This window comes from Taeniopygia guttata, chromosome 5 (assembly GCF_048771995.1).
Source record: "Taeniopygia guttata chromosome 5, bTaeGut7.mat, whole genome shotgun sequence".
Lineage (NCBI taxonomy): Eukaryota > Metazoa > Chordata > Aves > Passeriformes > Estrildidae > Taeniopygia > Taeniopygia guttata.
Window position 1 is genome coordinate 33828272 of NC_133030.1, and position 18165 is coordinate 33846436.

Consider the following 18165-nt stretch of genomic DNA (forward strand, 5'->3'; position numbering starts at 1 on the left):
ACCCACTGCAAAGAAACACACCAAAGTTTCATAGGTTTGCTCAGAGGCTTTTGTATTGTTTTGTATCTGGTTAAAAAAAAACCAACAAAGCAGGGCTTTAATCACCTCTTTTCTTTTGCCATTATGATGATATTCAGTATTCTCCCAGCGTGGCACTGAAGTTACTGACCACTATTACAAAATACTCCAAAATCGCAATCACTAGATAACCTCTTACCCCCATTTACAGGCTGTGTGCAAGCCTGCCACATTCATCTTCAATGGAGTCAGTGTAGAAATTCCATAAATTTAGTTAAATAACATTTCTGTTTTGCCTGTATTACACGTTTGAGGGGCTGACATAGAAAAAAGCAATGAATTGTTGCTAACACGGGACAACCTCTTCCACAGTGAACGCTTTACTGTGGACAACTGATCTTACTGAGCGGAAATCTCAATAATCTGGTGCTGAAAACGCCTGTCAACCACTGACCCATTTATAAAATGACACCATGTTTTGAGGGTATTAATAACATTTAGGGCCCACCCCACTTATTTTGGCTTTCTGCATTAATGCATATTTGAAGTTTAGGTTTTGAAACATCAAATCACAAGGTCATCAAATCACAGCTATCTGCAGAAGACACAAACCCTGGTAATAATGAATTAAATTTTCCTTCTTAATTCATATAAAAAATTATATCTAAAGTCAAATTTTGACATTCTTCTAGTTTAAATATTTATTTGCCCTTTATTGTATTTTCAACAGATTCAGTTGAAAAAATAATTTAAAGAATTACCTCTATTAATAAAGATTATGAACCACACAAACTGAGATGCAAAAAAAATATTTATCTGAACATATTGAAACAACTCAAAAACACAGCCTTACAAGAAGTGAGAAAAAGAAGGATAAACCAGAATGTACAGGAAAACATGTTATCACACAAATAGTGTGCAATTAGAAAAGAGAAGTAGCATCAGAACAAGAATCTTACTAGATAGCTTCCTGAAAATCAGATAATACCTGATAACAAGTGCCAAGCTCTCTTCCATTGGCTGTGAATGACACCATTCCAGTAGCCAGGTCAACAAAGCATCCAATTTCTATATCAACATTACTGCGACCTGATCTCTGGGAATTAGCAATTGCATCTCCTCCCCAAACCATGTAGCAGTTGCTGCGTTTCACACTGAAAGAGCAACAGGAGCAAAACATAGGTCACACTGAACTTGGTGGAGATAAACTCTTCAATGGAGGAATACTTAGAGATCCTCAAAGGTGCTTGTTATGCTGTTAGTTTGTTTGCTCATTAATAAAAGTTTTATTTTTATAATGTAGCAACATCATTGTGGGTAAGGGATAAGAGTAAATACACTTTTTTTTTCTTTTTTATAGTTACAAAAAGTTTCACAGGCTTCTGTGTGCACTTGTTAGTTACAGTAAAATAAACTGCTTCATCCACAGGGAGTAAATACAGACATTGAATTAAAGAAGCATCTTTCATTGAAATTTCTTTCCAAAATAAATTTTCTTTGCAACAGAACATTAATGAAAAATTCACTTTAACATGTCTGAAGAAAACACATTTATATATAAATGGGAGCAGAAAACTCATACTCCATAATCAATTTTCTTATTAGTTTAAATTAATATTTAAAATACCATCAACTTTACAAACATCTGACTTTTAAATAACAGTATTACAATAAAAAATTTAATACACTATAAATAATTCCCTACCTTTCATGAACTCTGCCTCTCTCGTCACCTAAAGTAACTGTCACTGTACAGTTTTTATTTAGGTCAAAATTCTCACTGTAAAAATGATAGTCTGGTGTTACCCAGCCAACCCAGACAGAGGATGGGTCTTGGCCAGCAAATATCCGTAGTGAGTAAAAATACTGAAAGGAGGAAAAGAGCATATTAGTAATGGAAATCTAAAGTATTTTATCAAGGAAGAATCAAATAGTGATTAAAAAACCAAAACCTCTCCTATATATGAAACTTTAATAATAGCAATTCATATTCTTCTAATAAGTAATTTAAAATACTTTTAAATTATAAAAACAGATCAGTGTTTTAAGTTGCTGAGGTTTATGTTTACATAAGTTACAAATCGTGCAACTCTGGACATCATTATTTCTAAACAGTGTTATATCATAGAAAATTATTAAAAAGGCTTCTTTCAACAGATCAATTTGCAATGAACATGCTGCCACAAATCAATCTAACTCAAAACATTAGAAGAACTAAGCATCTCAACATATTTACTTACTGTAGTAGAAGGAGGAGCAATTTCTTGGCTGTGCTTTCTACAGAGAAAGGAAAATCAGTAAATGATTTTTTAAAAAGCAGTAAAAAAATTAGTCATTATTAGGCTAAATATACTTAAAAGCTAACTACTGCAAGTTAGTTAACTAGCTAACTAGCTTTGCCTGGTACTGAGTATGCATTAGCAAAGACTGTACAGGATACAAATATACAAGTAAAATGATTGCAGTTGAGGTAAAGAGTGAGAGAAGAGGCAGATTTACAGCAGTTAAATAAAGATAGAGGAAACTCTGAAAGGTGCATGACCCATTAAAGCTGGTATTTTTCAAAACCTGACCCACAATCTTTTTTCTTTTAATGAATTCAGCACTTTTCCAGTAACAATGAGTTATTGAGCAATAATCCAACAAACATAAGACTCTGAACTGGCTTTCCAGCCTAGCTTTTGCAAATTATAATTCAGAAAAAAAAAGGAGCTGCCTAGGCAAAATCTATAGTCCTTGTGATGCACCTATTTAGAAAAGGTTCTCTCTTGTCTGGACACAGCATTCCACATAAAAGGTGACTTATAAAACCATCAAGAATAAAAAAGATCTGAGTAACATGCATTTTATGGTTATCTAGTGACAGAAATTTTGATTATAAAATAGTAAAGGATAATGTAACATAATACATTTACACTGAAAGCATGAAATAGGATAACCAATCCCATGTCTAACCGTTTTTGGAAAACATCAGATGAGGCATTTTCCACACCCATGCCGAAGTTGAATGATGAGTGGAACTCAACGGGCATACTCAAACGACAATATATCATGTCTGAATTGCTGTTCTGTGTGCCAAATGTTTTGTGAGTAACTTTTAACCGAGGTGGACTCTCAATGGTCCCATCAATTCTCCATATCTAAAAATAACAGAAATATTTTAAAATAATTCTATCCAAAAAATGCTAAAAATTCCATTAAGCAACTAGAGAATGAGAAAACTAAAAGAGCAAACTTAAATTTTTCATAATTAATTATCTTCAAAACTATGCAGTTTTGTTCTCTGACACTGAATTTAACCTGAAGAGCAAGGGAAGCCACAGATTCAGTATATCCCGACTGCAGTAAATATCTTCAAGATGTTCCTTTAGGGAGTTAAAAAAATATATATGTAGTTTATTGAACTAATTCACTTAGAGTACACAAGTCATTGAAAAATTGCATCATGAGAATCAGTAATTTTCCATCACAATGAGAAATATCAATTAGAATTGTTCAGAAGGTCATTATGGAATTTGAGTATGATATTACTTTCCCTTGTGCTGAAAAAGTGTGCTTTCAAACACAGTGATAGGAACAGTTTAAAAACTTTTAAAGAAAGGAATAATGATGAAATAATCCTGATAAAATTAAAAAATGCTGGGATCATTTAGTTGGAATTCAGTGGAATTTATTTTGCTTAAGAAGGAAATATTCAGAGACAAGCATTAGAGAATAATTTGCTACACTTATATTAAAGTACATGGCCTAGAGAAATTATAGTAAAAAATCTCCTCAGGAACTCAAACTTATCATTATCAAACTTATATTATTTGAATATATTAATATGGAAAAAAATATAGAAAAGACAGAATATATTATTCTTCTCTAGGATTGATTAATTAGGGAGTTTTGGAATTCCTATCACTGGTGCATCATAATGGAAGAATCTGTGACACCGCAAGTACACTTAAATGTCTTCAGACTTCAGATTAACTATTTTCAGGTTTAAGAAAAATTTATAGTGGAGACAGTTTAAAAAGTGAAAGAACAAGTAAGATAGAATATAAAAAAACCCCATAACTAACATGTTTCCAGTAGCTAACCCCAACATATATTAGTAAATCAAACTATCTGATGACAGTAAGTATTAGTAAGGGTTTAATGTCTCAGCTTGCTAAACAAACAATCATTGAACAGGTGTCTCCCTGACATGTAATGTTACCTTAATGTGAGGATGAGTTTTTGGCACATTGACAAATGTTGGTAAACGTTTACTAAACCACATAGCAACATCTCGGTTCATGTTAACAGCAAAAGGTTCAAAACCTTCTTGGAGGCCACACATCGTATAATACTTGAATGTGCTGGCATCCATTCCAAGGTTCATGCGACCAATCTGAGATAGGCCCAGTGCACAAATTGGAACAAAACCTAAAGAAAAAAAAAAAACAACTTAATAGCTTAGTTTAAAACTATTTAGTCTAAAACCAGACATTCTTTATTTTTGATCCATCTAATGTGAACTAAACTTCAGCTCCTACAAGTAAAGCACATGCGGTGATGACAAAAACAAGGATTTAAAGCCATCTTAAATACTAATGTATAAGTTCAATACAATTGCTACCAAAACCCCTGAGAACTTAGGCAGTATCCCATTTAATTTGTTATCTTTCTCATTTTTAGACTAATAAATATGGCTTTATACAGCAAGATGGTCGCTGGAAGCCAACCTTGGCTAGATCAAAGTTATTAACAAAAGTTAATTATGGTTTCTGAGGGCGCCAAATTTTCAAAAGGACTTTGAGATGAGGTTCAAGTATCTCAATACATTCGCTTAAAATTTACTTTATTGTCAGTAGGTACAATTTTGTTTCCTCCATCATTCACAATGGACAAATACACACGCCTTCAATGCTAGCATTTTTTATGATTTAACTTTTTAACCACCGTATACCTTTACACAAGGATGAAAGGCTGTTGACTTCTTTCACCATTTCCCCAAGAAACAGAATTTGGAGCAAGACTAGGGAAAAGCCAACAGTTCAACCTCTAAAGGAGAGATTTTTCTTTCCTAAACTGAGACTTCAGTACAGCTTTGTTAAGGCAGTCCCTCATTCTCTACCTTTATAAAAACTCTATAAATGGTAAGATCAAAGAAGAGCAGTGAGCAACTGCAAAGTTTTCTGGTAACTACTAACAGGTATGAAGCTATTACTGGTTGGAGGAGATATACTTATAAAGAAAAAGTCAATGGAAACATAAAGCAAACCAGTTAGAAAATATTCCCCAACTCTTTTACTACAGTCTTGTAGATACTACTTTTTGAAAAACCAAAAGGCAAAAAACAGAAGAGGAAAATTATCCCAAGAAAATGGGATATTTGGATAAGCAATGAATAGAACAGAGAAAAAAAATAGACAGTTATGTTGCAAAGATCTTTTGATGCAGACTCTCACTGCACAGTACTCATTTTGTCCTTCACAGACATGAACATTCTATATTTATGCTCCAGTGAGATTACCAGAGGCTACATTTTCAGATTTTGGAAATTTTTCAGGATGATTATTATTATCACTTCTTCTTAGCACTGAAGTCCTGAGAGAAAGCCTAGCAACAGTGAGAAAATTTATCCACTGACTGCTGAAACCCCATTAATGTGGTTAAAGGAGAAAAGAAATTCAGTTTGTGCCATACAAGCACTCTCAAAACAAATTTTTATGAAGTTAATATATAGCACAGTCTGAAGGCTCATATCAGTGAAATATGATTTCTCAGCTCACTGAGTCATGACAAGCTAGTTTTTCTGTTTGTTGTACTATTTTGTCTTCCAATAACCATGTGACTATAAAGGGGAAGTTACCATTTTCTATTCCAAAGTCAGCAAATGCAAGTTCTGAACCTTTACTGGTTATAAGCAACTCTCCATTCAGAGTAAAGATGATTGACTTGTCATCCAAGTTTATCATACAACCAACCACGTCTCCTGACTGCCAGCTTCGTCCAAAGAATCCGCTGCCTTGATGCCAACACTGGCCCTAAATGTTAAACCAAGAAAATAAATACAGTGCTAAAATTAAATACAAAATAAATAAAGAAACTCAGATATTTTCCAGGATCTCAAAGTCATTTGCAAACAGTACTGATCATGACTTTTGCCTTAGAGATAATAGGGACATAGAGAGACTAAGGTGCCCTAACTTCAGTAATTAGGAGCCTGGTAACTACTGTTCACTGGATTCAACTTCTTACACACAGGGTCATTATTATCCTTCTGGAGGTTTAGGAGTCAAGCTTGGGAGGAAAGGACTCACAGAAAGCAGAAAAAACAGAAAAAGGAAAACAGACTGTTGTTCTCAGTTAATGAAGGATCTTTTTTTAATTTTTGCAAAATACCACTTATACAAAATGGAAGTGAATGCTGTATCTTGTTTATAATTATGACAGATTTCTGTACTGTAGTTGGGTATAGCCTAGGAAGATATATATAAACTAAGACTTCTTTGTTAGCATAATCCCATGACCAGAACCAAAATGGAGGTACTATCCAATGTGAAACAGAGCTCAGAGATATCTTTATACGAATCAAAAACATTCTGGTAGTTGATGTGGAGTACATAGAGGAAACCTATGCTGTAGTTCTCTGTTTAGCCTGTTTATAGATCAAACGAGGTAAAGGTGTACTGACTTTGCTTCCTTCAAATACAAATGCTTGGTCATCAGCTCCCAACTCTATGTCTGGTCGACAGCCTGGCCTGGCCCAGCCGACACGCATATCTCCACCTGTCACAGCTTCAAACTCAAAGTACCACTTTCCAGACTTCACTGCATAGGATTGTTCTACTCTGAAAAATCGTATCTTGTCAATGCTGACTTTTTCCACTGTTTGGTCAGCTGCAAAAATAAACAGAGGAAAAAACCCCTCTTTTAATAACAAAGTGAAACTATAAACGTCACTAAAAAAGGCCATTATTCTTATTGAAAATACATACCTATCTCTTGGTCAGGTGGCTCAATACTATAGCCATAGCCTGCAAATGTTCTGACAGCTTCACGGAGGCTGTCTCTGTTTGATTTTTTAGTACGTTCATCTAATAATGCATATGGCACTAGTCGAGGATTACGTTTGTTCTTAAGATCCTAAAAGGGATAATAAAAAACAAGAAGAAGAAAAGTCTGTTTAGACATCACAAAGACTTTGAATAATGAGACAGAATGCACTTTGGCATCATGTAATGATTACAGAAGAGAAGCAGCACTAATGAAGAAGGGTTCTAGGAATGCAAGCTCAATTAATTATCTGTTAATAACACTGACAACCTAAATACAAGGATGAAAGTGAAGGATGTAAATATAGCCTCATACATTCAGCAGCTCCAACCATACAGGTCTGACAATCCAGACTTTTATATGTAGGACTTCTCCTGCTCCCAACCCCCTCTGGGTTTTCCAGTTATCACAGGACAGTCAGCAATTGTCATCTTAACTAACATTCCACCCCAAATGATGTTCTTGAATAAAAAAAAAATCTCACATTCTTTACTTATTCCAAATGCATGTAAAGAAGTTCCTACCTGTTGAATGCCATAGGTCCATCCTTGCTTTATTCTGTCTTTTGCCCAGACATTATGAGCATTTTCTGCTAGTTTGTCAACTAGAAATTCTTGAGAAGGTAACAATTTCACTTCAGAAAGATCAAGAGGTGCAGGTTTATACCCATTTGACATCATGTAACTGTAAGTCAACAAAAAAAAAAAAAAAAACAGAGCCAAGATATTCCAGTTATGGTATTTAAATCTTTCTGTGGCATTCACAGGGTAGAAATCACTGTCTCTCTCCACTTTTTAATCTCCTATTCTCCTCGTTTCTTTGCAAAAATCTTCCATTGCATTTTGTCATTGACTAGGATATAAATTGGATTCTAGCTATCTAGCCATCTAGACCATCTCATTTTCCACCTACTTGCACAATAGCTAATTAAATATGACTCAGATGCATATTTACATACCTAAACATTTGCTATAAAGCAACAAAAATGTTATTGAATGACTACTTGATACATATATTTGTCATTTAAACATTTCAAGTAAATTCTATTTTAAAGATCTGTATGATGACTTCCTATCAAACTCTCTTATGTATCATTAAGTATGGTATTTTAATGAACTATTCTGTAAGGACTGCATTACCATTTTTTCCAACAGAAGAAAAATTTTTAACTATTGTTCTTAACACTTTTTCACTGAATAAAAAGTTTAGTAATATTTTAGCAGTAGCCATTATCTTCCCTAACCCTTCCATACTGTATAAGGACAACTTGCCGTTCTAGACATATTCAGATTCTCTTTTGCTCAAATCAGGTAGTTTCCATTAATTTGGATTTTTCATATAGGCAATAGGTATTTTAACAAGAGAATAATAGCAAACCAGCATTATGATAGACTATCTGCAGTATGAACCTTGAGAAAAGCTCTATTTTACTTTTTTTACTTAAGGCCATCAACTGGATCAATATTGCCATCTCTCATATCATAAAGCTATGTATTTTACTGTTCACTTTAAACAACTGACTTTGTTTCTCATGGATAAATTTCTTTCAGGAAAAAAAGGCATATGGTGGGTTGATAAACTGATGTGAAAAGGCATGTGTCCAGCTTGCTGTTTCAGTCTCCTGTGGTAAAGTGGTAAACTCTCTTTCAAGTAAATATATTTACCATCATATGAATAGATTGTTCTTTACTATGAGGCAGAAAAGCACTGCAGTGTTGTATTTAACTTTAAAGTCTCTGTTCTAGGTTGATGTAACACTGCTACAATTGCCTGTATGTGACTGTTTCTGCCTCTCAACAACTTCAGGAGGAGATGTAGCACAGCAGTACTCACATTCCAACATCATCACAGTCAAGTAAAGGCCTAACTAAAGATCGGTAAGACCATATCATGTATGGGGTTCATATCTAGTATACGTTAAATGAACATAAAATATATAATATTTATAGTAAATACTATAAGATGTAACCATTACCATAAGGTACATACTTTTTAGGAAGCTTGACTTTTTTAAGATCTTCCTCAGCTGCTGGATGAGCATGAACAATGTGACATCCAAGGGCCAAAAGGGTTCTGGCATAAAAATGGCATTAGTGAAACACAGCATTATAGTTTTCATGCGTTGTATAAATATGTAGAAGAAATTATATTTAAAAACATGGAAATAATCTAAAATAATGTTATTTAAAAACCCAAATATTTTATCAGAGGTAATAACTAAGACCTTCAAATACTAAAAAGGCACAAATCTCTGACTTGAGATTTCTAGAACTTTATTAAAACCAACCAGATTTGGTGGTTTTTTCTTTCTCTCACTGTAGAGAGAACTTTCTTCTATATCAGTATTATTGGGTTCCTGGGACTTCTAGTAAAGTTCAGAGAATATCTTTGAAGGACATATTTGAAAGGTTTTTATATTTTACAGCAGTATGATGCACTTGAATAAAAATAAAATTATAAAACTTTATTTTATTTTCTATTTAAATCTCACTTGAGGGTTTCAGTTGACATTTGTAGATTGTAATTCTTCTCCGTCTCAGGCAGTTTTGAGAATTCCACAAGACAAGGATGATGCCTTTTATTATCATCCCGTACCTGAAAAAGAATTACAGAAAAGAGTACTTTCCTGATGGAATCAAGTATCACAGTAAAACCCCAGTAAATTCTTTGCAGTAATGAAGTCAATATAAGCAATATCATTTATTTTTGTTCAGTGACAGCTACTCATATCTATATAAATCTCCTTTTCCCTTGATTCACTTATAATGCAACTATAAATAATCCTCCATAATTAATGGAATAAACAAAACAAACAAATTTGAGGAATTTGAATGTTTTAAAAAGTCACCAAAAATTTAATACTACTGTCTCTCCAGCTTACATGGTCACCTGCTGTTGGTAATGTATAGACCACCATTGCATGCCCTATTCAAATTCCAAGTCAAGGTTTGGGCTGGTGGGAGACTTTACCTAATACAGGTGACTTTACCTAGACTGGTCATTCAAAACATACCTTGCCATATGTCCAGCCCAGTTCTATTTTATTCATTCCCCATAGCTCATGGATATTTTCAGCTAGTTTGTCCCTGATCTTTTCAAGATGAAAAGGAAGAGCAATCTAAGGAAAGAGCATAACAATTCCAGAAGTAAGAAGGGTTCCAGTTACCACACCTTGTATGTTGAAGACTTAGTTTAGTTAGTACATCACAACAAGCAATGGAAGATTGAGGGAAGATTGTATATTATGAATTTAAGTATTGAATAGACATAAATTATAGCTCCAAGTATTGCAAACTAAGAAAGAGGGAAGATTATATATTGTGAATTTAAGTTTTGAATAGATGTAAGTTATAGATCCCATTATTACAAACTTCACATACCTGACTGGTGTCTATTGGACAAGGGATAAAAGAAGCTTGTGAGAGAAACTGTGTTGTACCCAACAAATCCCTCACTCCTTCAAAATCTCTTTTATATTCTTTGACTGGCTCCAATTTCATCTTCTCTTTTGGAAGCAATGCTTCGTAACAGGGAGCATAGCCAGCAGGAGGCAGAAATTTAAACTCTCCATGACGTCCACCCAACAAGAAACGAACTCTGTGCAATTTTCAATGAAGCAATTAGACTCTTAAATAGTCAGCATATAATATCGTTATGAATAAATAGTATGGAAGCCAAAGGATTTGTTTTACTACCATTTACAAAAATGCATGTGTGCTTCATGTTTTGGTAAATACCACAGGTTAACAAAGCATTCGTATTAGCAGATACTGTCAGTAAAACCACCATCTACCCACTATTTTTTGAAAATTTGTTTTGGCCAAAGATAAACTTATTATTTAATGTAGTGTCATATTTAAATATTTCTCTCTTAAAATCAAATGGTTTTAAGTTGTGATTTTAAAAGATTAAAGACCCCAGAACACCCTCCTTCACTCATGAATTCAGGATTCCCATGTAAAAGTATTTCCTCTGGTAGTAAATAGACACAGATGACTGCATACAGCTGCTGTGAACATCAGCTATAATGTTACTATAAACCACAAAGGAAAATGCTCTCATAAAATATAAAAGCAACATCAAATAAGAATAGAAAAAAAAAAGAAAATAATTACACCAGTTTTGACCATTTTTTTACAGTAAAAAATTAATGAACATTTTCAAAAGCTTCATATTAATGCAGCTACATATTAGGGTCAGTCCTGGGGAATAAATGAAACAGATTTTCTAAACATTTCCCAGCCCTCCTTTATTCTGTTTGATTCTTCGGGAGATTTTCTGAATTCATTGAACATAGGCACAGAAATTGTATACAGGAAGTTTGAATCTCAGTATTTTAGCTATAGAAGAGGTAGGAAATGGGCAACATTAGTAAAGAGACTCCAAAACTATTTCTCATCAGTTCTGTTTCCCACTGTGAACACAGTATCAGTTTTCATGATGATTTAGGTTATTTTACTCCCTGCTGAGAAAGCCAATGAGAACGTTAATTAGTGCCAAATATGGTGCTGCATTTCTAACATGCTTTTTTCACTGATAATTGGAATGAAACAAAATTAATTTCCCCTAGGTCACCAAATACCCATAAAATAATACTGTCCAGACATTGTGACTTGATCAAATAGTTTACAGGCTCACATGTCACTTTTAAGTGAAATCATCACTGAACAAATCATTACTTCCCCACCTTCCTTCCAGCTGCTATTTGGGCAGAACTGAAGCAACAAAACCAAAAAAAATCAGATTAGAATTTGGACAATATTTTCTGTGATAAGACAGCAATGAAAACAACTAAAATTAACTTGTACTTACTTTACACCTGCTGACAAGCTTACGACAGGGAAGAAAAACCCTTCTGTGCTGAAGTTCTCAAACATTCCCTGTACAGGCTGTCCATTAATGCGGAATGAAATGCTGGGTACACCTAAATCCAAGCAGCAGCTAACAACATCATCAGATGCTAATAAATGCTGATTGACAGATGCTACAGCTCTGGGTACCCGACCTAGGATAAAAGAATTTAGGAATCAGAATATTTAAGCAGTTTCAATTTTTAAAAATTATTTATTCAGCCATTTCTAATGGAGTATGTTCCGGATGCCTCCTAGTCTTCTCTGAAAAACTAAAATTTCTGACATTGGATAATTGTTCAGTAGTGTTGAAATATTGAATTATTTGTGTCTGCACACACATATTTTATATACAAAACCCAACGCTAGAACAATGTTAATCTAATTGATAAAGGAAACACTCTCAGATTATGAATTATTAGAATTAATGTAATAAAATTTGCTTCAGTGTATTAATATACATTTTCATTAAAACACCTTTCATTTGCATGGCCCTACTCTATTATTTTCAGAGCAATTAAAAAATACCTAGATGTTTATGGCATTTAAAGGCACTGAAAATATGGGGAAACTAAGAATTTTGTCTACATGCCTTGAAAATTGCATGTTAAAACATAAGCCACAAATTGAGCAAGCTAAAAAATAACCATAATTTACTGTGCATGCAAAAGAAAAAGACGCCACACAGAAGGACTAAAATAATGAAGTTGGCAGTAGAGTAGAAATTATTATTTTTTATTGACACAAATATTATGAAACTATTTACCAAAATTTTAATTCAATTTGACAAATGGATCTATCAACAGGTTTAAAAATAACTATAATTTTCTTTCAACTGTAGATTCAAAGTAAAATAATAATACAAATGTCAATTTGTATAGAATTAATTTATCTGAGATCAATACATCCCTTTATTTTGGACAGATAGAAGTAGGTCAGTATTGGATTAAATTAAGATCTAGATCTGCAAAATGCCATTCTGTGGTCGAAATAATGGAAAGAGAGGCAATCTACTTAAAAGCCTAATTGGTATAATTCAATACTGGCTAACATCCCAGACAAGAAGTTTGATCAGAACTTTTAAATAACTTCTTGATAACCTGGAGTTCTTAATGTAGCTAACTATAAAATAACATAATATATATACAAGAAAATTGGAAAGTAAAGGTAGGTAAATGTTAAATGTAAAATAAGTGGAAGCTCACAAAGTACTCACCAGACCACAGGTGAAGGCCATCAAACCCAAAAGAGTAGAGGTCATCACCAACACCATTTCCTCCCCATCCTTCTCCACCTCCAGGATAGGGGGCATAACCTGAAGTGGAGGCCCAACCAACTCGCAAGTGAGTGGGCTCTGCCGTCAAGAACGGATCAACCTGATCAATTATTAACTCAAAGTACCACTTCTTGTACTGTGCAGAGCCCTCAGCAACACCCAAAAATATGTTTGGTCTTATGCTAAGAAAGAAAATACAAGCCAGTTAGTGTAAACATAAAGTGTGACATAGGAATTATATTACTGTATAATTGTCAAATTCACTTTACAAGTATGATACAAGTGTAGGTACCAATGCTTTGCTTATAATATTTTTTGACGTGAACCCTTTTGTATAAATTAATAAAGCTGCTGTAGAATTATCTTCTAAGGTAGAGGTTCCATGCTTTGAAAAACTTACAGGCAAAAGAGAAATGACAAGATAATTTACTAAAATCAAAAATCCAGGACTGAGGTTACCAGGAAATCAAGTCCCTCTTAAAACACACAAGTACTTCAGAGTATGTTTGCATACTCTGTGCCCTGTTTTGACTCAGAAACAAGCAACTTTCATGTTTCCATTTTAGAGCAGCTCTGATTACGAATTAGAGATTTAATTTTGATCCCAGGTTCCATACAAATGCCATATTATCAGTAAAAAATGTATTTTTTCAGAAGCTAATACATAATACATTATCACCTCCTAAGGTGTATTTCTCAATATTGAAAGCTTTGGAACATTTCTTAGGTTACAGTTTTTTATTTAATTAATTAATGAAGATAAAAATTCAATTCAATTTTTTCTAATATAACACTAATATTTTTTTCTGATACAACATATCACTATACCTTGTCACATCATTAATCAAACGTGTTTGCAAAAGCAAGTCTCTTCTGGGCAGTAAATTGTCACAGATCAAATTTTGATTGGCACGGACTGCAACTCCATTACAGACGCAGAGAGAGCAAAGCACATCGAGAACCTTAAAAGAAAAATCAGAAGTAGTAAGATAAAGGCAGCTAGGAGTAGACACTACTATTCAGTTGTCAGCTTACTTTATATTCTGAATAGGCCTAAAGGAAGGGATATAATATACATTATTGTTTTCTATATACTTTTCACATATTTGTACCAAGTGTATTCTGTACTACTGATAGAGGATATCAAACATTTGTGGAACATAAAATCAGAGCACAGGATTTGAGAATGCATCAGAAACCTTCTTTTAAGATTTCTTTATTCTCATTTTGATCAGACAAAACAGTTAAAACAGCCGTATGCCAGCTCTTTAAGACTTTTCAATTAATTCTTAATAAAAATTTGAATATAAAATTATATTTCTTGATAAATTTTCTGCAGCCCAAAAGAATTCCTGTGCAAAATAGTGGATAATTCTCAATGGCAATGAGACTGACTGCTTTTCTTTTGGAAACAATGTTTTCACTTTGAGAAATAATCCATTTATTTATAAAATGCAAGATGTTTTAAAAGCTCACTATAAAGCAAAACAGAATTTCAGAAAGGCATTCTAAAACTTCAGATTTCTTTTCCTTTTTTTTTTTTTTTTCTTGAGTCTGCAAATTGAAAGAGATTGATATCATCCTTCCAGAGTACTGGAGCAGGAGTTTTGGAAGGGAGAACACAATAACATAATGTTGCTTAATGCTGAGGAGCAAAGCTGCACACTGTCACAGACAGAGAAGCTTCAATGTGTACTTGACCTCTGACAAACAGTCTGAGCAATGAGCCCAAGTGGTCTAGATTGCTACACATCACCTCCACAAGAAAAGACACATCTTCACACCATTGATTGTGTTATTACTATTGTACAACTCCAGAAACAGCAGAATATAAAACTCGCTTTAGCTACTCCTGTTGTCTGACTAGTGAACTGAACACAAAGCCACTATTAACAGTTTATGCTGCTTAAGCTAATATATTTGCTTAAACACTTTTCTACGTCCCAGCATTTTCCTTTCTACTCCCTCTGCTGTTGGGCAGAAACCATCTATCAGAGGCTAGAGGTAATTATTTAAAGAACCATATAACCTCTGAGCAGGACTCAGCTGTAAAGCATCTTAATAACATTAATGATTACCAGCAACTCAGACTTTACATGTTAACCATTTACATAATCTCTGTGAATATGCTGACTCTATTTCTGACAGAAGGCTTTTAATTTAAAAAGGCCTTCAACTCAATAATTTCCAGGACTATTTTGCTCATTATTTTTCTTATTTCCTAAATCTCAGCAGAATCTCAAATCTAGCAGGAGAACAAGATTTACCGTTTGTGGAATAACAGATAAATCTATTTCTTTCCACCCACTCTTCAGTATTGTTGAGGTATAGCCAAAGACACTACAAATGGAAATGAACAAATCCCTTAACCAGTATAATTCTTCTCCTTTGTACATTTTCTGTTTCTGCTCTAAGTTCTCACTATAAGATCTACATTGACATGTTTCAGACACAGGGTTCTTTCTAGGTGACTGGCATAACACAGTAATCTTGTTAAGCGATAAAAATAGTAAGCTAAACTTCCTGCTGAAACTTCAGCTTTTTTTCTTATGCCTACTTATATCAGTTCATATTCCTTAACCCTGGTATTAGTGATTTACAAGAGAGGGTAATTTCAGCTCACAAAAACTTTCTCAGTTCTTCCTCGGGGTTATCAGTCTTTCAAAATAAAATTTTAATTGAGGAAGGGAACTCACATCAGAAAATCACACAAAAACCTATATCTTCGTCTGTGTTGTGATGTCATCCTGGTTGCAGCCAGAAATTCTGTTCACCTTCTTCTATCATAATAAATTGCATATTGGTGTCTAAATTAATTTCATCCAGTATATCTTCTGGAAACTCAGGGGTTTTTTCTTTCTTCAGAACACCTGTGTTTTCAGATATTTGGATTATTTTTCTGATTTCTCAATTTATCTTTTTTCTTTTCTGCTGCTATTATTATTACTCAAGTTAGGAATGACTTTGCAGGATATAGTTCTCTATATCTGTGGATGCAATGATAGTCCAGTAGTTTTCCAGCACCCTGAATCAAAAAGCAAGCTACTCTGCCCACTTTCTTACAGCTACCAGAATGCTTCATTTTCTCAAATCAAATGTTCTGACTGGTTACCAATATTTCTTAACTGCTTACTTCTCATACAAATTTTTGGTATTTGAAAATTGCTGAAAAGCAATTATATATTAAACATTCTTTTAATCTCAACAAAGAAATTTTGCAAATGTACTTTAAGGTTATTTTATTGCTTTAAAGATATTATAATCAAATGTAGACATTTCTCATCTTTCTTCCCCCACAAATTATTGTAAGATTAACATTAGATCCTTAGTTTTCCCAAACATACCTTGTAATTGCGCCCATGTTTATCCAACAGTGAAATAATGGATTTGATGTGTTCCTCAGATATTAGATTTAAAGCTTCTGGGCTTTCAATCAAGATGCAGTGCAACACTTCCAAAATACCTGTATGAAGGCCACAGAAACAATGCTGTCATTAAATCACCTGCACACTGAACACAACCTAAAAGCTCAGTAAAGGGGTCTCTTACAAATGGCATATTTTCTCTGGCTTAAAAAAAGAACAAAACAACTTCTAAGGAGTAATGATGTGAACATTACATTAGGAATAAATGCATAATAAAAATGTCAATTTCTCTTTTGAATATAGCCACAATTTTAAAACCGCATGAGAAATTTTCAAGTTTAGCTCCTTCTTTTCAATGAAAGAGGTATAGGGAGAACTTTATCGTATATCAATATTTTGTTGAATACTCCACTGTAAAAAACCGTATAAGCTACATCTATATGGGGTTTATATGCATGCCACAAATACATGTGATTTCATGGTACACCACTCTTGATACTGTTTGACCCAATCCCTTAATTTATCAGGGTCACGTTCAACACTGACTGGATGTAGTACTATTATAACAAATGTATAGAAGCAAAACAATTTCATATGAATGTCTCTTTAAATATATTACTTTAACCAATAAAAAACACCTCAAAAAATAAGATTAAAAAGCAAAACAACAACAACAAAACCACAAAAACCCAAACAAACAACAAAACCACACCCCAAGAGCGTATTTGTTTTCTAATATGTGTTAGCTTTAAGGAAAACTGCTGTGTAAATAATGTAAAACAGGCATTGACTGATAGTTAATTTACATTGTAAAAGTGAGTCTCACCTGAGGAAGATTCTAATCTGTCCAATTTACTGATTAGCCAATCAAGGTTACAGGAAAATTGAGCACAGTTGTTTCTGTTGCCACGAATGAGAGCAGCTGGAAAAAAACACAAGGTATCATTTTATAACAGGAGATTTCAATTTTAAATCAACAAAGTTGATTTAACACAAAGTTGATTAACACAATTTTTAGAGTAACTTGATAAAACAATGAACAGGTAAGTCCATATATGCTACTGCAATAAAGTATTGGAATCTCCACTACTTTGAATATCAGCAACTGACATAATTTCTAAGAAGTACATAGTTTTTGAAGTTGAAGGGGGTCTCCTGGATGAACAAAAATCTCAGCAAAAAATAAGTTTTGTTTATGTTTTATTTTGTTGCTAAATATAAATAGAAGTTATCCAGCATCCTTGCACAGTCATGATCATGGGGCTGAAACATTTATTTTTTCTGTTTCTTCCTAGCAAGTGTGGGAAGATCATACGCAGAAGTTTGAGGTCAAGTACAGATTAGGCATATTGGTGTTTAGTTCTACTTTCTGATTACAATGTTGTAGAATGCAAAGCTTTTAGTCTTTCAGTAGTGCAGACTGCACTTTAAAAGCTCATCAACATTCAAGTATTTCAAGCAATACTGTTTGTTTGCTTTCTTCTAGAAGTCATAGATCATAAGGAAAAAGAGTAACAAAAAATACATCTTTTGTATTCAATTGTCAGCGATGTTTATTATAAAGCACAAAAAATATTACATCAGAACAACTGTGTTCAAAATGTTCCTGCAGATAAAAATGAAGGTA

At 33.6% G+C, this 18165-nt stretch overlaps 1 protein-coding gene across 20 annotated transcripts in view; it reads right to left on the bottom strand.

Annotated features, from left to right (window-relative positions):
- The window catches only part of RYR3 (ryanodine receptor 3), a 195754-nt gene that overhangs the window by 100093 nt on the left and 77496 nt on the right, over window positions 1–18165 (bottom strand). For all 20 annotated transcript variants that reach the window (XM_072930138.1, XM_072930144.1, XM_072930137.1 and 17 more), the window contains 18 exons: window positions 17365–17460; window positions 16518–16636; window positions 14002–14135; window positions 13114–13355; window positions 11860–12052; window positions 10428–10644; window positions 10061–10165; window positions 9539–9642; window positions 9037–9120; window positions 7572–7731; window positions 6990–7137; window positions 6686–6891; window positions 5861–6035; window positions 4223–4431; window positions 2974–3158; window positions 2259–2295; window positions 1724–1884; window positions 1007–1172 (listed from right to left, as the gene is read on the bottom strand). In XM_072930138.1, the coding sequence (XP_072786239.1) occupies window positions 1007–1172; window positions 1724–1884; window positions 2259–2295; window positions 2974–3158; window positions 4223–4431; window positions 5861–6035; window positions 6686–6891; window positions 6990–7137; window positions 7572–7731; window positions 9037–9120; window positions 9539–9642; window positions 10061–10165; window positions 10428–10644; window positions 11860–12052; window positions 13114–13355; window positions 14002–14135; window positions 16518–16636; window positions 17365–17460 (2741 nt within the window). The remainder of the gene's footprint in view (window positions 1–1006; window positions 1173–1723; window positions 1885–2258; window positions 2296–2973; window positions 3159–4222; window positions 4432–5860; window positions 6036–6685; window positions 6892–6989; window positions 7138–7571; window positions 7732–9036; window positions 9121–9538; window positions 9643–10060; window positions 10166–10427; window positions 10645–11859; window positions 12053–13113; window positions 13356–14001; window positions 14136–16517; window positions 16637–17364; window positions 17461–18165) is intronic.